This window comes from Centropristis striata, chromosome 19 (assembly GCF_030273125.1).
Source record: "Centropristis striata isolate RG_2023a ecotype Rhode Island chromosome 19, C.striata_1.0, whole genome shotgun sequence".
Taxonomy (NCBI): domain Eukaryota; kingdom Metazoa; phylum Chordata; class Actinopteri; order Perciformes; family Serranidae; genus Centropristis; species Centropristis striata.
Window position 1 is genome coordinate 18,706,666 of NC_081535.1, and position 20,459 is coordinate 18,727,124.

Consider the following 20,459-nt stretch of genomic DNA (forward strand, 5'->3'; position numbering starts at 1 on the left):
GCATCGTAACCCACATTTAATGTAAGCTGGCATTAATGAAATGATCCTCATAAATCTTGCTTGAAGCTGATATTCATGGTGGTAATGTTGCTCCACAAGTGAAGTGGCACAGGTGCTGTCAATCTCTGTGAATTCTTTAGAATTTTTAAATTTGACCATCAGTACATATGTCAGGAAATACAAGCTCAGTCTGATAAATAATACACACCAGGCACAGCAGTAAGACTTCTGTAATTGTTTAGGTATATTTTTTAAATGTGCACATCAACCATTGAGCCCAACATGGTTTACAAGCTCCAATCTGACTAGTTTAATTTCAGTTTTACAGTGTTTTATCATTAACTTATTTGTCTAAGTCTGAAAGCGGTCATTACTTTCAGTCAGCTCTTCATCCTGCATCCTGTTTGTGATATTGGTGGAAAGGATATTAAGGTTCAGCCGACACATGGAGAATGTGCAGTCTGGCAACGTTGTATCGGATGTTCAGGTCCTGTGTTGCAGCCAAGTGTGGTCGAGGGTCACTTCTCCTTTGATTACAAAGAACACAGTATTCCCCTGGAAGGAGGTGGTCTGTCTCGTCCAGGTGAGGGTGTAACAACTAGTGGAGGAGTTAGATTTAATTATTGCTGTAGTGGCAAGGAGAGATCTATGAGAGTTTACAAGTAGGCTATCATATTTAAAATTTCCATGAATGTCATAAAATATAAATAAACACAAAACAAAGAATTTCAATGTGTCTAGTTGCAATCAGTGTTGGGAATGTTACTTTATACAACTGCTCTTACTAATTATTTATTTTTAGTATGTACATTTGTTTGTTGTACAGTTGTTTTTGGACAGTTTGTGTTCAATATATTTTTCAATATTTTGTATGGTGTACTTGGTGGAATGTAACTAAGTACATTTAGTACTTTCATTCATCACTGGTTACATGATTAAAATGAATGAAATTGGATTGAGTTAGTTACTGAGAAAAATACTAAATTAACATACAAAAACTTGCATTAATTTGATTTCATAAAAAAATATTTGTTAAATGTACTTAGTTATATTCCACCACTGTCAGTTTTATGAATTACTGTAATAATAATTTCATTCATTCTGAAATAATAATCTCAGCAATACAGGGCATGCACAGAAACATCATTTCCCAGAAGTCGTCGCGCTGAGGTCACCATGAAGCAGGAAGAAACAAAATCAAGGTTGGCTGAGACAGGAGGGGGAAACCATAGATATATAAACTTTCTTATATATATCTATGGGGGAAACTATCGGTGACGACCATAAGCGGAAATGCAAACAAAATGCCTGAAGCTGGATAAAAAAACTTGATCTAAGCATGTCAGATTATTATTTTTTTAAACTCAATGTCTACTAGAGAGGACAATATAGCTGTTAGCAAGCTAATGTTAGCTATGTGTTAGCAAGCTAAGGCACAGGCTAACAGAACACTTTCTGATGTATCCAAATTCAACCACAACACAAGTAACATCTGGTCAAAATGTTTTCGCTTAACTTAAATAAATGTAGTCAAAGGAACTGCTAAAGACTCACGTCCCTATATGTTATATCCGTTATAGTCACGTTAGTCCTCTTAAAAACTTTTTGTCATCTTGCTAAAAGTTTGTCGTCTGTTCATTACCTTGGTGGTGGTGTTGTGTCCTTACTGGTTTTGCGAACTGACTGGTACCCATACTGGTGTGTGCAGCTGTTTTCTGCCTCATTTAGCAGATTCGTCACATATTTAATAAACATCTACAGTCATAGAAAAAAATATTAGACCGCCCTTGTTTCTCTGTGCTTTCTTGTTCATTGTAATGGCTGGTACAACTAAATGCACATTTGTTTGGACAAATATAATGATAACAATAAAAATAGCTGATAAGAGTTTAATTTAAGAGCTGATATCAAGACATTTAACATGGTTTTATTGAAAATGATTTTGGTTATATTCAATAAAAACATGGAAAATGTCTGGATATCAGCTCTTCAATTTAACTTTTATGAGCTATTTCTGTTGTTATTATTATATTTGTCCAAACAAGTGTGCCTTTAGTTGAACGAGGCATTAAAATGAACAAGAAAATGGAAGGAAACAAGGTGGTCTAATAATTGTTTTCCATGACTGTAGAGGTGATGGTTCATGAACAATTAAATTGTGTTGTAGTGAATTCGAATCCAGCTCTAACCGATCTCGCAAACATTATATTTGTATGCTTTCTTTTTATTTATAGGTGGCTGGTGATGTAGTGTTCACTTATACAACATTGGTATCTGCTGCACACACCAGTACGGCAACTAGTCAGTGTTGAAACCAGTAAGGACATAACAGTGGAGCTTTTCACATCTCAACAGTCAATACAAAATCAATGGAGAGCTTGATTGATTATCCCTCCGGTGGGGGTGGTGTAACATCGGCTTAAGGACACCTACAAAGCGAACTCCACTCAGCAGAAACAACACGTATCATTCAGGATTTACCATTGTCCGACTTGGCAGTAAAGGTAAGTTATATTTGGATACTTCTAAGGTTACAAATGCGGCAGCTAACGTTACTTCAGGTTGGTTTTGACCTCCATAAAGCTGTCTTTATGGAGCTTGTTTTGATCAGATTGTAATTCGCACAGTGATATTAGTCTGGTATGTCAGTATTTGGTATAGCTGGTACTGTTTTGTTTTAGACTCCGAAAGCAGGTTTATATAGCTGTTTGCACGTATTTGATCACATTGGACTTTCAAGTCCAAAAAGTAGAGAAAAAATAATAAAAAAAAGTAGATAAGTTTATTATTGTAACCTGTGGAACTTTGACTCTGAGTCTAAAGTCTAACTGCCATGCGATAAGACTGCTGTAGCTCAGCGGTGTTTACAAAGAAGTATTCAGATCCTTTACTCCACTACAAGAAAAAGCAATAAAAAGTTACTTAAGTACAAAAATGAACTTAAAGTATCAAAAGTAAAAGTATCTGTTATGTAGATTGACCCAAATATATTATTTGATTATTATTGTTGATGCATCTATGTAAGCAGCATTTTTATATGGTCAAGGTCGGCTTAATGTTGACTACTTTATTCGCTACCATATGGTTTAATTTAAGAAAATGTGTAATACTTTTAAATTGATCACGACCTTCTTGAAAAGTAACTTAAGCTGTCGGTTAAATGTAGTGGAGCATTTCACAGGTTCTAGCCCCTGAAATGTGAATATTGCTGTTTTTTAAAAACTCAAAGATAGTTAACTGAATAGCTGTCAGGTTTTGGACAGTTGACTGGACTATTTATGTACGGTAAGTCATTTAAATACTTGGCTCTGGAAATGTGTGACAAGCATTTGTGATAAGAATTAAGCAATAATGAATAATATTCTTAATTGCAGCCATAATGTGATTTGTTAAACTTTTTGAAATTAGTAGTTAGTTGCATACTCCTTATTAAATCACAATCAGTCACTCATCCACTCTGTCTTCTGGTTGTATTTTGTAAATATTTTAACCTACAGTTCTTTCATCATGGCACTGGCTGGACTGAAAGTTGTTGAGCTGGCCGGCCTGGTTCCGGCACCGTTCTGTGGCATGATCCTGGCAGACTTTGGAGCCAAGGTGATCCGAGTGGACCGAACTAAAATGGGCACGAGTATGGACAGACTAGCACGGGGGAAACGATCTGTGGCTGTCAACCTGAAGACGCCAGAGGGTGTAGCCCTGGTCAGGAAGCTCTGTGTCCAGTCTGATGTGGTCATTGAACCCTACCGTAAAGGTCAGAAACCAAACACTGTGAGAGCTGTCAGTAGCTCTGTAATACACAATAATTAAAATCAGTGGTGCAACAAGTGCTCATATCCTTTGCTTAAGTTAAAACACTAATCCATTTATATAGAAATATTGAATTAGTAGTAAGCAAACATTCAAAATCCTACTCAAGTAAAAGAGGAGAAGTATGACCAGCTTGTCTTAAAGTTGTACTTAAAATAGCCCCTGCAAGTGACAAAGTATATTGTATTACATTAGATTTATGTGATGTGAGACGATTAATGATAAATATTGAAACTTGTGTTGATTTAGGCTTTTCTCTATTTATTACTTTTTGTATAGTAATAAAGAAGTTAGTATCTCCCTGGGGTCTATTGAAAATTAGCCTATGGGATTTTTGCAATTGATTTCGGATCATTGCAGAAAATAAGCTCTGTGGCAAACACACATGTCTGATGCTTACGTGTTTGTTCAGCAGGATAATCTTTTCAAATGAACACAACTTTTATGAAGTTTTTAGGGCGTTAATGCAGCTGATGAAAGTAAACAGTATGCTATAGCTAACTACACCATGGTCACATGACTTCAACATTACTACCATTAAGCTTCAGACGGTCTCCGACAAGCTAACCAGCTTTTTTTTTAGACAAGCTAGCGAAACCATAGCCTCATAAATTGTTGATAACCTAATTTACAGTCTGCAAGAGTTTGCAAGAGCAATGAAATACACAACTAGAGGCTGTGAGGCGGCTTAGTGAGAGAGCTCCTATCCGTGTCCTGCATGATGACGTTTAAAGTCCCCGACAGCCACTGTAGTCTCATTTAGCCACCTGTTAGCACCTGTTTTTTTAAGGACACATAAAAACTTAAAATTTCACAAATTCTGGTATTTACCAACATATTTTATGTTGTACAACAAAATGTGAGCATCTCTTTAGCTTGTTTTTGCCACAAACCTTATTTCAGGCATCTGACCACCAACCCATTCAAAATCCTCATTGAGTTTTCGAGGATAGACCCCAGGGCACTTCAGTGCTAACTTACTCCTGGTTCAAGAACTCATTCCTGTGGCGCCCTGCAGGAAGGTTAACTCCACCATGGCCACACTGAATGAGGAGCAGACACTGGTTAATAAATGTTTTTGTAATATAATCACAGACTGACTTTTCTCTGACCACCCAGGTGTGATGGAGAAGCTGGGCCTCTGTCCACAGACACTGTTGAAGGAAAATCCCCGTCTGATTTACGCTCGATTGACAGGGTACGGACAGAGTGGATCTTATGCCACTGCGGCAGGGCATGACATCAACTACCTTGCCATGTCAGGTAATAAAACACACAGCTGTTAATGTTTCTAAATTGAATATTTATACACCTTTATTCTGCAGACTGATGGATGGCTTCAAATTATTATAAAGGCATCAAAATAAAAGTAAATTTATCTCTTCATGACTTTGTAAACATGTAAAAGAAAAGGTTGAACTCTGACTTTCATTCTGTAATCAAAATTGTTTGCTGTCACAGTGTGTGTGAAGTTGAACTTTTCTTCTACATGATTTCTTTTTCCAGCCCACTTGTTTACCGGGTGTGCATTAGATAGAACTTAGATTTACCTTAAACTATTCAAGCAACTATTCCAATACAATAAAAACAACTTATCAATTCCAACCTATTATAAACAGCCTGATACATCTATGTACCACCCCATAGATGCCCTATAAAAATATATATCATCCCTAAGTACAAATATTCCCAACAGTCATTAAGTTTCAGTTATTTAACTTGCAATACAAACCAAATGAAAGTGTTCTTCAGCTGTAATTACTTTCTCAAAACCCTCATAAACGTCAACATTGCAGGTTCCTGTGGTGCTTTGTTTTGAGCTTGCTCTTTTGTCCAAAAAACCTGCACATTCTTTCTACGATAGGCCCATTATAAATCCAGCCACAAGTGTATTTTAATTAACTTCACTTCAATGACTTAAATATTCATTTAAGGGAATTAAATAGTCTGTAATATTAAATAAAAGTATGTTTTTTTAGAACACACTCTGCTCATTAGTCTGCACTCTCTGTGTTTTGCAGCACACAAAGAGCCGAGCCTTCAAACCAATACGAATAGTTAGGTAGGTAGGCGTTCAGGTTTTCTATTAGACCCAAAGTATAAAGACTTACAGAACTTACTGTGGTAAGTTATACACAGACTGTGTTGAACACAGCCAAACAGAGGTAATGTGACTGTGATGACACAATATAAGATCTTCAATGCCTGCAGTCTGTACCGCCCTATAGAAACCACCAGTGGGTGATGCAGGTAACCCAATCATATGTTAATGTGGCATACACAAATAGATTGAAAACGTTTTAATTCCAAACTTACTAAGTTTTTGTAATGCAAGTTGTAGAGAGAGTATTAGCCTCCTCTTATTGTAATACAGCCCTCAGAAACTACAAAATTACAAATTAAAAGAGTAATCTGTGTTGCTTTATGCTGTCCTTGTAAATGTGCCTGTATGCTTACACCGATATAAATATGCAGCCATGGTTTTCCACTGAAATCCCTTTAATTTATTGGTTGCTACAATGAAACAGCTGGTATTTAATTAATTTTATGTGCTTGTTAGTTAGCCTGTGTTTTGCAGCACAAAGTGTCATGTCTTGTCTAAAAAGTAATAAAGGCAGTAATGACTGCAATGCAACATTGAATTACATTTTTTTTAGTCAGCTTGAACCCATTTGGAAGTTTAGACACGCACACACACACAAAACTGGAAGTTGCTTGCCAAAATGAAACATTTTGTTTGCAAGACAAGAAAGCAAATACTTTCATTAAACAGCACAACTTGTGGGCAAATTAATATATTCAATAATTTAACAATGGACAACAAAATGCAGGAAGCAATATAAACTGATTAAGTCTTAATTTGTGCTTTATGCCTGTGCCATTTGTCGATACTTGACAGAGTTGCATAGTATGTGCCATTGAGACAAACAAGCAACTCACAGCAGGAATTGTATTCTTTTCTCCAAGGATGACTTTACTAGAGGTGACTGCACTTGCAAGAGAGACAGATTTTCCCCCTAAAACTAAACTAAAACTTTCTGTCCACAGGTAAAACCAACAGTAGGCACTTTAAACAAGACAAGATTTGTACTGCATTCTTTATTCACCAGAGAACCAGTAAAAATAAAATCCAAGCTCAACTATTTGATCCATGTTTGCAAACAGCAGTCCAGAGTTGTGCAAAGAAGTGCATTAGGGATTTATGTTTGTGCAAATGTATTTGGTTTAACATAGTTAACATGTTGCTATCATTTTAAACAGGATGTTTTGTAGACTTTACAGTTTCTGAACCATCGGGCACAGTGGGTTTGCCTCCTTAAGCAACCACAGAATGTAGGATAAAAAACCCCATTTAACTTTTGAGAAAGTTGCTGTAACTAGCCAGCACTCTTTGTTCAAAGACCTTTAAAACATAAAGAGAAGGAAGCACAGTACAACATGAGGCTTTAACAAAGTAAGCAATTGTGTCAAAGTATAAAAAAAACCTCCCATGGTCTTGTGTGCCATCAGAGCAAAATTAATGAACTTTCACTTTCAGGGCTGGCCATTTGCGCCATTGTCCTCGACTGTCAAAACCTTTTGCCTTCTCATTTCTGTCGCAGGCCTCTTATCCCGGCTGGGTCGCAGCGGAGAGAAGCCCTGCCCGCCGTTAAATCTGATGGCCGACTTTGCAGGTGGTAGTCTCACCTGTGCTCTGGGGATAGTGCTGGCTCTGCTGGAGAGGGCGAAGTCAGGGAAAGGACAGATCATTGATGCCAGCATGGTGAGCATGTCACTCAGTTCTTTATATATTCAGAAATATGCAGGGATCAAGGCTGAACATCTGGCACACGGGTCACTTTCTCAGTGGGCGGATGTAAATCTTTATTTATCCCCCCCCCCCCTTTTTGGACTCGGTGCCTTCATTAAACAGCTTAACTTTTGCAAAAACACTGTCATAGCTACACAGGGGCTTGGATAGATGTGGATGTACACTAAAAGTTGACTGGAGTCATTCAGCTGTGAGGCAGTAGTCAACAAAACCTCTGCCAGACAACGGAGACGCAATTCCAGTGGGCACATTCAGCGATCCAGCACATATGCAACCGGCTGTCTTAGTGTAGGCGTATTGCTGCCGTATTGCTACAGGCTGTACCGAATATAATCCAGGTGGTCCAGGCTGAAGACTTGAAGTTTATGCACCTTAGAGGCAAGACTTTAAAACTCAGAAAAGTTGTCTAAGGTATTATTTCTGACAATGTAGAATGTTTCCAGATAATGATGCACCCATTGACTGTATGGGTGCACCACATCTTTTTACACTTTTAAGACAGGATCAGCTTTTATGGGGAAATTGATCAGTTGGACAGCCCTTAGCCAAGTTAGTTGAAAAGCGCATGAAAGTGTCTGAATCCTGCTGTGCCCTACACCCACTGGCTGTAACAAAGCTGGAAGGTTACGAAGCAGAGCCTCCGTTATGAATCTTTAGGGGGTGGAGTTGTGAAACTTTTAATATGGCAGCTCCATAAATCCTCATAAAAAGTATAAAACATACAGCAGGATGCATATAATACAAATTCTCCACACATTTTAGATTATGGAAGAGCTACACTTATTATTACACAATACAAACTGATCTTATGATTCTGCTGCACTGAGGCAATACTGTACAGTATCAGATGATAATTTATTATAACCAATGCATATTTGCTTCTGAAATTGCACAAAGAAGAAGCTTTGGGTTTTTTTTCTTTGGGAGAGAATTTAATAAGAATGTAAAAATTGAAGCAACAGAGTAGGGGTGGGCGAAAGGGCCCTAAAAGATTATCACGATATTTCAGAGTATTTTTGCGATCACGATATACTTGACGATATTAAAAAATACTGAAAAATATATAGAAAAATATTTTTTAGTCTTTATAAATAAATCAAAATCGTACAAAAAAATAAAAATCAATCATAAATCTAAATGTAGTGTAAATTGCTGATCTCAAAAGTTGCCAAATATAAAAAATTTACTCTTGACTCTTGAGTATTAGCAAATAATAAAAAATAACCATCTAGGGGGTCCGGGGGGCCCCCGGGAGAAAATTTTGTACATTTTATAGTATCATCAATCTCGTCCATTTTGAGAGCTAAATGTAAGCAAACAACTCACGTAACATTTTTGACAGTCAACAGGGCTTTCCACTAGGACATGGAGCAGTCAGACTGTGTGGACTAGAGAATTTTTTTCATAAAAGCCAAAATTTGGTGCCTCTCACACATTCTAATGCCACTATTCCATCATATACACTGATCTTAATCATAATCCATTTTAATTAATTATTGTAAAGGAGAATAAGGGTTCTTCTATGATTTATTTAAGGCATCTTATTTTGACAGTCTTCTTGTAAATTCTGGGATGCACACAGAGAGCAGGTAGGCACGGCAGCTTGCTGTATTCAGCGCGTGGGTTTAAATGTGTGAATGCGCGCGCATGTCTCGGAGGAGGATGGAGAGGTGCGGGTCGGGTGACAGACACTCTGCTGAGCAGAGACAAAACTCAAAATAACTTGATATTATGAATAGTGTAGATATACTTTCAGTAGCTTGAAATGTGACGTTAGCGCAGGACATGATACTATAGCGGGCCGCCGCAGTCTAGGTCGTTAATGGGAAATCCTTACACCACTACGTCAAGAAGTAGGAATGTTGCCAATATCATGATATGCATTTTTTTTACCCATAAAAAAACAATACGATATAGCACACCCCTACAACAGAGGCTAATATGTCTTGTAGTTGAGTAAAAACAGTCAAAAACAGTGGATCCCACAGTTTCATTTATTAAACTAATTTAATAAGAGACAAGGAAGGGTACAGCAGCATACAACTATTTATAAAACAGTGCATGTGTCATACAAAGCAATCAACATCTTAAGCAAAGCATGTTATAAAAATAAAAATAGCATTAGTAAAAAGGTGATAAATAAGTCATCTAAACACAGAAGTCATTTTTTTAAATGCTCGGATGTTTTTTTTACAATACATTGACCTATTATGAGTAATATTCACTCCACTGCTTAGCTAGTACAGTTCACCTGTAGAGCAGACAGCTACATTATAAAGCCTCATCACCTCATTTTTTAAATAAATTTAATTGGTCAGTGCTTTATTGCCAAAGTAAATACATTTTTTATTGATTTATTAGGCCGAGTAATGGAACGTTAAGTGTGACTGGTGTTCACTCTAGTGAACAAATAAAAGCTGAATCCCTTGCCATTTATGTCTGAAGGCTTTACTTATGATTCTGACTCAACCACTTAGTTAGCAGCATTTCCATTGCATTTTTGTCCTCCTTAGTAATCAGTGGTGCATCACGGCAAAGCCTGTTTTTCTGTTTAACACCATGTAATCATAATGGTTGTGAATGGCAATGCACAGTCCAGATAACAGACAGGACACCATCTGCCTCAATGCCATCAGCTGTGATGAGTTAAAGCCGGATATGTGTTTGCCATGACATCTAATTTTGCCTCAATGCCTGAAAGATTGAAAAGCATCAATTGAGCCTATTCAGTCAAAACCCTGCTGACAATCATTACCTTCCATTCAGCCATTTGGTTTCTGTAATAGCGCGGGCTGGAGCAAATCCCAACTGGCTGAGGCAGAATATATACGCTGCAGGTTGCTGCATTGCAGGCATGTCAAACTGATACATGAAAGGGTTGGTGTGGCTGCAGGTTTTTGTCCCTACCAAACAGCAACACAGCTGATGCAACTTACCAACTGGGTGAAGACAGATTAGATGATTTGATTCCTTCATTCAAGTGTACTCCTGCTTGGTTGGAACAGAAACCTGCAGCCACGAGGCCTTTGACAAGTCTATAAACTATTTTCTTTATTTTTTTAAAGGAAAATAATACCAGTTGTACATTCAAATTCACACTTAATGATTGAGATGTTTAAAGCAGCTATGATGACTTTTTCCCTATATCATCACTGTTAAGAAGGGGATTCAGTTGGTGATGATTATCATCATGGACATCTACATATAAAGATGCAGGAAACTGTTAAATCTTCAAAGAATTATTTGTCCTCATCAAGCTTCACAACAAAAACACACATGGATTGATGAAGCTGATAGAAAGCAAACTAAGGATTAGAAATTGATGTCATAAATCAAAGTTTCTCAAGTTCAACTAAAACAGGGGTAGGCAACCTGCAGCTCCAGAGCCACATGTGGCTCTTCAGGCCATCTGCAGTGGCTCTGTGTGGCTGTGACCAAAACATTTATACGAAATGAAACGGTTATTTGTTTACATTTTAATTTGTATTTAACATTGGTGTAGACCCAAAGCAATTAGTATTCAATTGTAGAAATGTGCAGCTTATATACGGCATTGAAACATTTAAAAAAAAAAAAAACTTCATTGGTCAACTTCAATGTGCATCATAGCTTACGAAAGTCTACTGCATGGCACCTTAACCTCTACATTTTTTTCAAATTCAAGTCTAGTTTTGAGTTTCCTTAGCTAGGCTTGCTTTCGATTCCAAATCTCCTGAGATATTTGTGTGTCAAGCCTCTCATTTGCACTTTGGTTCTCACTGCTTTCTGACACAATCATATTGATAAATGTTTATTATAGTTTAGACTTAGTAGGCTGTTTTATTGTCATTGCAAGGCTTAAAATAAGATTTGCGGCTCCATTCTGACATTTTTTCCCTTTTTTCGCCCAACAGTGGCTCTTTTGCCCATAAAGGTTGCCAACAACCTTTGACATAAAAGTAAAGAAATTAAATAGTGTGAGAACTCCTTGCCCCACATGAAGGTGAAAAGACTGAATGGGTGTGCAAGACTAAAATAGTGAGCGCTCCTGTGAACTCGATCGAGTAAACAAGCTGGGACAAAGAACCAATGAGTGGTGAGAAAAGGAAAGAAAGTGAGGGAGTGTGGGAAGCACATGAAAGTAAGAGCCTTCACTACGATCACTGTATAAATGTCTGAAATATACTGTAAAAAGGCTCATGTAGAGTGATAACGCTACAGAAAGTCATGAACCTGCAGCTTCCATTGGTTGGTTATATTGATTTTCTGCTTGTTTCTGTAACTCTAAATGCTCCCTTTGGGTCATTTTCGATTCCTGCAATCAGCTGTGTTCAGCGAAAAATCTCCACCGTTCTCTACCTGCTTCACATCAATGTGCAAACAGACACAGTTAACAACACAGCGGAGCATGGAGCAGCGAGGCCTAACTGCAGTACACGTCACTCTCGTGTCTCACACTGATTCTTTCTACAACGGACATGCGTCCGATACGCGTCAGAAGTAGGCTTAATTCATGAGAAAACTTTAATCACAGGAAGTGTTGTCATCTGGTTTTTATTTCATGTTGTGCGGTGGGCTGCCAAAACCTAAAATGCACTAATAAAAGTCTTCATTTTTATACACATATTTTATTTTATTAATTTACATACACATTTTTTTATACTTGCCTATCCCCAATGACAAGTTGTCATAATATCGAGACAGCATTTCAACAGTAAGATAAAGAAAAAGTCCAGTGAGACAGTCTTTTTTTTGTTAATATCAAAAACACACAAATCAAATGTATGAACCTATATTAGTATGCATCACAACCAAAATTAACAGAATGCATTAAATTTAGAATGAGTGTAAATGTATTTATGAAAAACAAAAGTTTTAAGTTTAAGCTTTATATATCTTGTCTTTGTCTCTTAATGCAGTATAGGTTAGTGTAGGATTTTTATTTTTTTTTCACAGCCGCCCACCTGTTTTGGAATCAATGTATAAAATCTTTCCACGTTTATTTACATTGTATTCTGCACTTATTCCTTTCCTTAGAGCGGAAAGAAATTTCTTATTATGATGCCATTTTTCCCATTCATGAAAAGAGGGCTCAACTGGGTTTCTCTGAGCGAGTACTGCAGCTTAAAGCCTCAGGCATTCACACAGAGAGAGAAAGCCTGCTTCACATCTCTATTGATTATGTCCCTTTTACTTGAGCTTCATATGGTTTCAAGTCTCCTGTCCAGTAATCCCATGTATTGATCTCAGTGACAAAATGTCTCTTTTATTAAGCTCAGCATGAGTTTTATTTTAGTGTGAGGCACACTTGCAAGCCACCCCCTCAAAAAATGATATCAAGAAAAATGTTCAGTTTTTCAGTGTCTATTATCTGTGCATGGATTTTTTTTTCTTTTTTTTTTATTATGAGTCAAAAGCACAACTTTCATTTATGGAACGGCCACAGCTTTGCCACAGACTCCATATTTCATGCATTAATGATGGGTTCAGCACAGTATAATTAAGAAAGTATAGAGTGTGATTTGTCCCTGAGGACTCACAGAGCAGCAATTTGCAAGAAGATAGTTGAGTTGGTTTAGAAAAATGTGTGCGCGCACCACATTGTGTTGCTACTTAATGTATTTAAGCCCCTTTTCTTATTCGAATGGTTATTATAGCACAAAGTTCACTCAAGGTTACAATGACTGCATTGATTGCAATCAGCAGTAATAGAAGTTGTAGTGGTTGTCTCCCCTGCAGCCTCACTACTGTAGCACGTCAGTGTCCTTGTATTTTCTGATGGTGACTGTTTGCAGCCCACCAAGGGGGTATAAATCAAGTTCATCATGCACTGTTGGATCAAGGTTTTTTATTAACTTATGCAGAATGTGCCCACATAGAGTTTAAAATGCATAATAAGTATAGGAAGCTGAAGGTAAATGTCAGGGAATTATCCTATGTGCAGTTTTTTTTATCTACCTTTATATGTTCTTCTCTGGAAAGGAGCAAGGAGTCTTACTCTAAAGCTATGCTGCTGGTATCTAATTAAGTCGACTTCTGCTACTGTGAAAAGCTGTGTCCTTGGACTGACATACAGCATGTGGGAGTACTCACAGGTGGTGGCTCGCCGTTTGCTCTTTTCTTAATGAATAACTTTCACAGAAACATACATGCTTACAAAATACGATACTTTATATGCATTTGGCTGACATTTATTATTTACACATGATGGAGTAATTTTGCATAAAAAATATATGAAATGTATATATACAGTCATGGAAAAAATTATTAGACTACCGTTTTCCTTCAATTTCCTCCTTCAAAAAGGTACATTTGTTTGGAAAATTATAACGATAACAAAAATAGCTTATAAGAGTTTAAATTAAGAGATGATATCTAGCCAGTTTACATGGTTTTCTTGATAATGATCTTGGTTATTACCAAGAAAACCATGGAAGATGGCTAGATATCAGCTCTTAAATTGAACTCTTGTCAGCTATTTTTGTTGTTATCATTATATCTGTCCAAACAAATGCACCTTTAGTTGTACCGGGCATTAAAATGAACAATAAATTGAAGAAAACAAGGGTGGTCTAATTATTTAATCATGACTGTATATTTCGACCCTCCTGACCTAATGTAATTCTTTTCTCCTCTCTCTCTCTCTCTCTCTCTCTCTCTCTCTCTCTCTCTCTCTCCCCCTCTTAAGGTTGAAGGAGCTGCATATGTAGGTTCATGGATATGGAAAACTCGTAACATGTTTGTGTGGGATCGTCCTAGGGGACAAAACATGTTGGACGGTGGAGCACACTTCTACAATATCTATGAGACGGCAGATGGGAAATACATGTCAGTGGGAACCGTAGAGTCACAGTTCTACACAGAGCTACTGAAGGGTTCGTAGTGCAATTACAGATTGGTGGCATTTTTGTTGATAAATTAAATCTCTAAGCCAGTCATCGACTACTGAGCCCAGCATCGTGATTTTAAAGCCCCTGCCCCCCCCCCCTCCACACCTACACCTAGGCATTTATTAAGTACTTAAAAAGTAACAATTAGACCTTGTTTAAGTTTTATAATGAAATTAAAGCATAAATAAGTACATCCTTTCCCACAACAATGATTTTTTTTTTCTCAAGAATATTAAATATTGGAATTGAAATGTGGAGAAGAAATATTAAAATATCCTAGATAAAAAAAAATAAATAAAAAAACTACAACTAAAACAAATACAATCGACTTTCAGGCTCTGTTAACAAAACATTGCAATGAGATAATCATGTCTTATATTATTTTATTATTAAAATAACATATAAACAGCTGTAATGGCTGCTTGGGAATTTTTTTTTTTTCGGCAATTCGTACTGCCTGTCAAACATTTGCAGCATTACTTTAAACACAACACAAAAAACCACAAAAGTCACGCATGTAAATGACAATATAGAGTCCAGAAAAAAAAAATGTATATTTACATTTTTATATATCGGACGATAAGTCGATATAGTAATTATCTTGACAGGCCTAGTAACAATTCTGATTTATTTCATGTTGCACAGACTGATTTCATGAGTGCAACTGAGGGTGCAGAAGATAATTTATACAAGTATTAAAGAATGCACTTATTTTGAGTCCACTTTGATTTTTGTTGTTCTGACTTGATTAATGAAAGTGAACACATTTCCTGTAAAGTGAAATACTTGGAACATTTCTCTGTTTTATATCTATCTTTTTGGTTATTTTTTTTTTTAGGCTTAGAGCTGAACGATGCAGAGTTACCTCCTCAGATGAGCTTCACTGATTGGCCAGAGCTAAGACGGGTCTTCGCCGAGCGATTTGCTTCCAAAACTCAGGCGGAATGGACACAGATTTTTGATGGGACTGACGCTTGTGTTACACCTGTGTTGTCTTTCGACCAGGTGAGCTTGCACCCACATAACCAGGAAAGAGGCTCTTTCGTGAAGGACTCCAGCGGGGAGGAAAGCCCCCGGCCTGCCCCGGTTCTCTCCCGGACTCCTGCGGCGCCTTGCCTTGCCTCTGACCCTGCTGTCGGAGAACACACAGTTGAGGTCCTTACAGAGTTCGGGTTTACATCAACAGACATTGAGAAGTTGCTAGCAGCAGGGGTCATAGAGTCTAATCCTGTAAAGGCAAAGTTGTAAACATATAATTGAGATCCTTGATTTATTAAAACGAAAAAGCTCTTTTGAGCACTTTCAGTCACATTGAAATCATGTCTGAGATCAGTTTGTTCTTTAATTAACTACACAGTAAAAATGTTAGGAAAATTCAAAATTTCAAGGGAACTTTGTGCACTAGATTTTTGGGTAACGCTTTATATTAAGGTCCTTGTAATAATCATAAATTAACAAGTAATAAGGCCCTTGTAAGTCCTTACAAGATGCTTATTAACATTACTGTGTTTTTATAAGCCAATATAAGTGTTAATAATGGCATTATAATACAGCTAATAGCAGGCTATAAGAGATTTATAATAAGAACATAAATAAAAGCCTCATGAGTATCTTATAATTCTTCAGTATTAACAGTAACAGTATTACACCCATAACCCACCCATTATGTCTTTGCCATGCCTTTATTAATCTTTTGTTCGCTTATTGATATTAAAATATACTTTATTGCTCATCTATTATAAGTTAACTATGCACTTGTTAACAGTAATGCTTTTTGCAGCTAAAGGGATCTAAAGCGAGAACAATGCCTTATTACTTATTACTTTTGAGGAGAACTAATTATAATTTTTTGTTTTTTCATATGTACAATAACTTACATTTCTGAGTTCTATGTAATAAAAATGTCAAATAAAGGAAGTTAATTCATTCATGATCCGTTTTTCTGACTTGAGTCACGGGAGGCTGGAGCTGGCTGGCATTGGGCAAAAGGTGGGGCTTCATTTGAAAAACCTCCATAGAAGTGTTTAATGAATAACAAAACCCCTCATAAATACATGTTTGTAGCTCATTTAGATTTTGAAACAGCTTTATGGTTAAACTTTAGCATGACAACATTTTTATTAACATTTATTCAGTTTATTCAGTGATGTTGAGATTATAAACTGATTTATTGGGAAGGACTGCCTGGTTTAAAGGTTGTATTTTGTGGGCTTCAGTCAGATTTCATACTCATCGTCTGTCAACAGAGAGTGGAAATGTGTGCATTAAAACAGTACAGGTGAAGAGAGACAACAGGTCCATCCTTTCCACTTTCTCTCACTAATAACCAGAGGTGGAAGAAGTATTCAGATTCCTTACTTAAGTAAAAGTACAAATACCACCCTGTGAAATTACTCCACTACAAGTGAAAGTCCTGCATTCAAAACTAACTTAAGTAAAAGTATCAGCATCAAAATGTACTTAAAGTATTAAAAATAAAAGTACTTGTTACGCAGAATGGTCCCACTCAGATTGCTTTGTATATTTTTGTATTTTTATTTTTCAAGTAAATTTCATGCTTCAGATATGTGAGCTGCTTTGATGGAAACATGGCGCAGCAGGGACCAGTGCACATTAGCGATTACTTTTGTTTTGATGTACATGTCGACCTCATGCATATAAAGTGCTACACAAAGAGTTAACCCTCTGGAGTCTCCAAAAGCTCCAAAGCATGACTTCTTCATCACTTCCAGACTAGAAAACAAAGCAGCGTGGAGCCCTACTGTTAATTTACCTCTAAATTTCTGGCTGTAAACTCCATGAGGCCAGTTTCAGTTTGATGATGATATACCAAGTAAAACTGGAGACAAGGTCAAATATATTTTGTATAAAACGATATAACTGGATGTAACCCTCTTATATGTCATATTTGACACCTTTGTTCAGATTTACAACATTTAAAATTCTTTATTGAGTATGATAGTGTTTTGAAAGTTAAAAAAAAAAAGATTCAAAATCACATTTTATGTAGGTTATGACTAAAGGACTAAAGAAGGCACAAAATTACTAAAAAAAGACACAAAATGACAAAAAAGACACAAAATGACTAAAAAAGACACAAAATGAAAAAAATACACAAAATGACTAAAAAAGACACAAAATGACCAAAAAAAGATCCATAATGAGAAGACAGAATGACCAAAAAAACCCACAGAGCACACAAAATGACAAAAAAAGAAACAAAAAAGACACAAATGACCAAAAAAAGACACAAAATGACTGACAAAGACACCAAAAGGATTCAAAAATGGACAATGGATAGCCCAAGACTCCATAGAGTTAAAATGGAATTTAAGATATAAATCACCTTATTACAATTGTTTTCACCACAAACATAGGCTGATATGTAATTGCATAGACTCCATATTACAGCCCTATTCTTGATAAGCACTGAGGCCTGGAGTAATGAAAGCCATTAAAAGCAGAAAATAATTGAAATACAGATAAGTATTAGTATTAATTATTCAACAGAAGAAAAACTCCTCAGCAGACAAACAAGATTGTTGTGGATTTTTAATTTGCTCTTATCGGTAACACTTTATCAGTTGTTATTAATTCAGTTGGTGGTGTCACCCATGCAATAGTCATTCCATCACTTCACTGGAGCCCCACAGTGTTTAAATGATTAAATACTCAGGCACTCTGTGGAGAGAGACCTAATGATAATTAATAACTTGATTTATGTAAATCAAAAGCAGTATGTCTGTATTTCAGTTGTTGTTTTTTTTTGGAAAGTTAAGCAAAACCACACATTTGCTCGAGTTTGGATTATTGAAACACCAATTCAGCCATATAATAATGTAAATTTAATCCTGGCCATATAATAATGTTAAAATAACAAAATGCATTACATTACCCCACTATGAGCACATGATGTTAAGGAGAGATGACTAAAATCAGGCAGCAGCCTGACACTGAAAGTGACTTTGTGGCTGAAAAGTAAGTTTAGGGATTTTAGGTAATAGGATATTGTGCAGATTATAGGTTTATTCCATTGTGCATATTGTCATGAGCCAATTTGTTTAAAGCTGTACAAGGTCAGCATCAATAACAGCATGACTTAAAAGGAACTGCCTCATCAGGAAACTCAACAGTAGCTCTGAAATGAGCACCAAATGTCAAAAATATGAATAAAAGAATGCACATGTTACTTAGATTTCAAGTCTGACTCAGCAAAGAGCTTGAAAGGTTTCAAAGGTGAGTTAAACTTTTTCTCCCTCGCCTCCGGTGGTATCTGGCCATGCAGTTGGTTTAGCTTTTCAAGGTTTTTATAAACACTCTGAGAGGAGGTGAGTGGAATTTGTGGCATTTAAACTGATCACAGAATGTCATTTCAAAAACGCGGCAGCAGCACATCTCATCGAGGACAAAGTGGAGAAGTTTCTGTGAATACATTAGGTTAATTATAGACTTTGAAGGAAAATCTTTGGTGAAGTTGTCAACTGTCAAAAAGTTGCTTCTCAAAAAGTTCTTAAGCAAGTCATTTTATCTTAGGCGAATCAAGTCATGGCACAGGTTTAAGGTCAAGTTAAGTCCTAAGAGAGTATATTTTGTAATATAAATAGCGCCAAAGTCTAGCAAGATGGGAGGTAGAACGGTCAAACAACCCCGGACTTTAACCCCAAGATAATAACTGTTTGTGTCAAGTGTGAAACCAAGAGTCAGTGTTGTCATTTGGAGTCACTCTGCCGACTGCGTCTGGGAGTTAAATGCAGAAGTAGTTGTTTTTAAGCCCAACCCTGTTCTTTTACCCGAACCTCAGTTGTATTGTGGTAAAGTTTATTTTGAAAAGCCAGGTAGGTAGCGGAAAGTAACACACCAACACACACATGCCAAAAACCAGCACCAAAAAGTGTTCTGTGTTTGTCTGTTTTGGACGTGAATCAGTTCCAGCAATCCGAAAAATCCAAAATTGAATCGGTTTTACCAAGTGTCATGGAAATCAGGCCAGTAGTTTTTCTATAATCCTGCTGACAAACATACAAACAACCTGGAAGAAAAAAACAGACACAAGAGTTGATTCAATATTCTCATGGAACTGTCTGCAAGAATAATAATAATTATTATTTGTATAGCACATTTAATACATGGAATGCAGCACAAAGTGCTTTACAACAAAGAAATTACAGTTCACACTGAACAGACATAAAAATGAACATATTTAAAATTACAACAGAGCAGCTTCATAAGTAATTTACAATTGTGTGTTGGATCTGTTCTGTTCTGTTTTGTCTGAAGCCACTGACTAAAGAGTCTTAGCGTCTAGACCAGTGGTTCTCAACCATTTTGAGTCGCGACCCCCAATATAACATGCATGTTTTCCGCGAACCCCCACCCCCTCTTGTCTCATCAGTTTTACTGGTTTCAAGCTTTCATTTGCCAGCACTTCAGAGCAAATGACACACTGTGGATATCATGAAAAGCCATACTTCAAGAAGTCGGGCTGATATTTAAGGAGCTTAGCCGTTGACGGACCCACTGCCCTCCGTTTCTCAGGTGGTGGTCCCATTAGGCTTTCTGGTGGTAGTCGTAGATCTTGGGATCCCTGCTGCTGCTGCAATCACTCCATTTTTCCAGCATCAGATATAGCTAGCAAACTGCAGTAAAGCAACAATGCGCCAGTTTTCTTTTTTTTTTTTTTTCCCCCACTGTGCTCACTGAACAGAATCTCACGAACACAGTTCAGATCATACAAACTCAGTTGATACGACGAATTTTGGACAAATAATGAAGCATTTATATTTTTTCCAAAATGATTTGGCGACCCCCAGAAATCATCTCGCGACCCCAATTGGGGTCGGGACCCCAACATTGAGAATGGCTGGTGTAGACGAACACAAAACAACAGACTGGTCTTGTCTAATCGAAACAATAATTCACCCTGGAGAGTCTTCCCACAGCTTAGACTCACAGGTTGCTCCATTTGGTTC

General features: G+C 36.9%; 1 protein-coding gene and 1 long non-coding RNA gene across 3 annotated transcripts; one reads left to right on the forward strand and one right to left on the reverse strand.

The window, feature by feature from the left end:
* Positions 1-223: 223 nt before the first annotated feature.
* On the reverse strand, positions 224-3,632 carry LOC131992221 (uncharacterized). The gene is made up of 2 exons (XR_009396202.1): positions 3,496-3,632; positions 224-598 (listed from the first exon to the last, which is right to left on the reverse strand). It is a non-coding gene; the product is annotated as an uncharacterized LOC131992221 (long non-coding RNA).
* On the forward strand, positions 2,092-16,994 carry amacr (alpha-methylacyl-CoA racemase). Of its 2 annotated transcripts, none has more exons than XM_059357709.1 (6): positions 2,092-2,504; positions 3,498-3,754; positions 4,930-5,073; positions 7,413-7,573; positions 14,289-14,475; positions 15,329-16,992. In XM_059357709.1, the coding sequence occupies exons 2-6, from the start codon at positions 3,508-3,510 to the stop codon at positions 15,736-15,738; spliced, it is 1,149 nt and encodes a 382-aa protein (XP_059213692.1). In that variant the 5' UTR covers positions 2,092-2,504; positions 3,498-3,507; the 3' UTR covers positions 15,739-16,992. The 2 variants fall into 2 exon arrangements, with proteins under 2 accessions (XP_059213692.1, XP_059213693.1); XM_059357710.1 differs by lacking the exon at positions 2,092-2,504 and adding an exon at positions 2,573-3,285 and having other exon boundaries at positions 15,329-16,994.
* Positions 16,995-20,459: the final 3,465 nt, after the last annotated feature.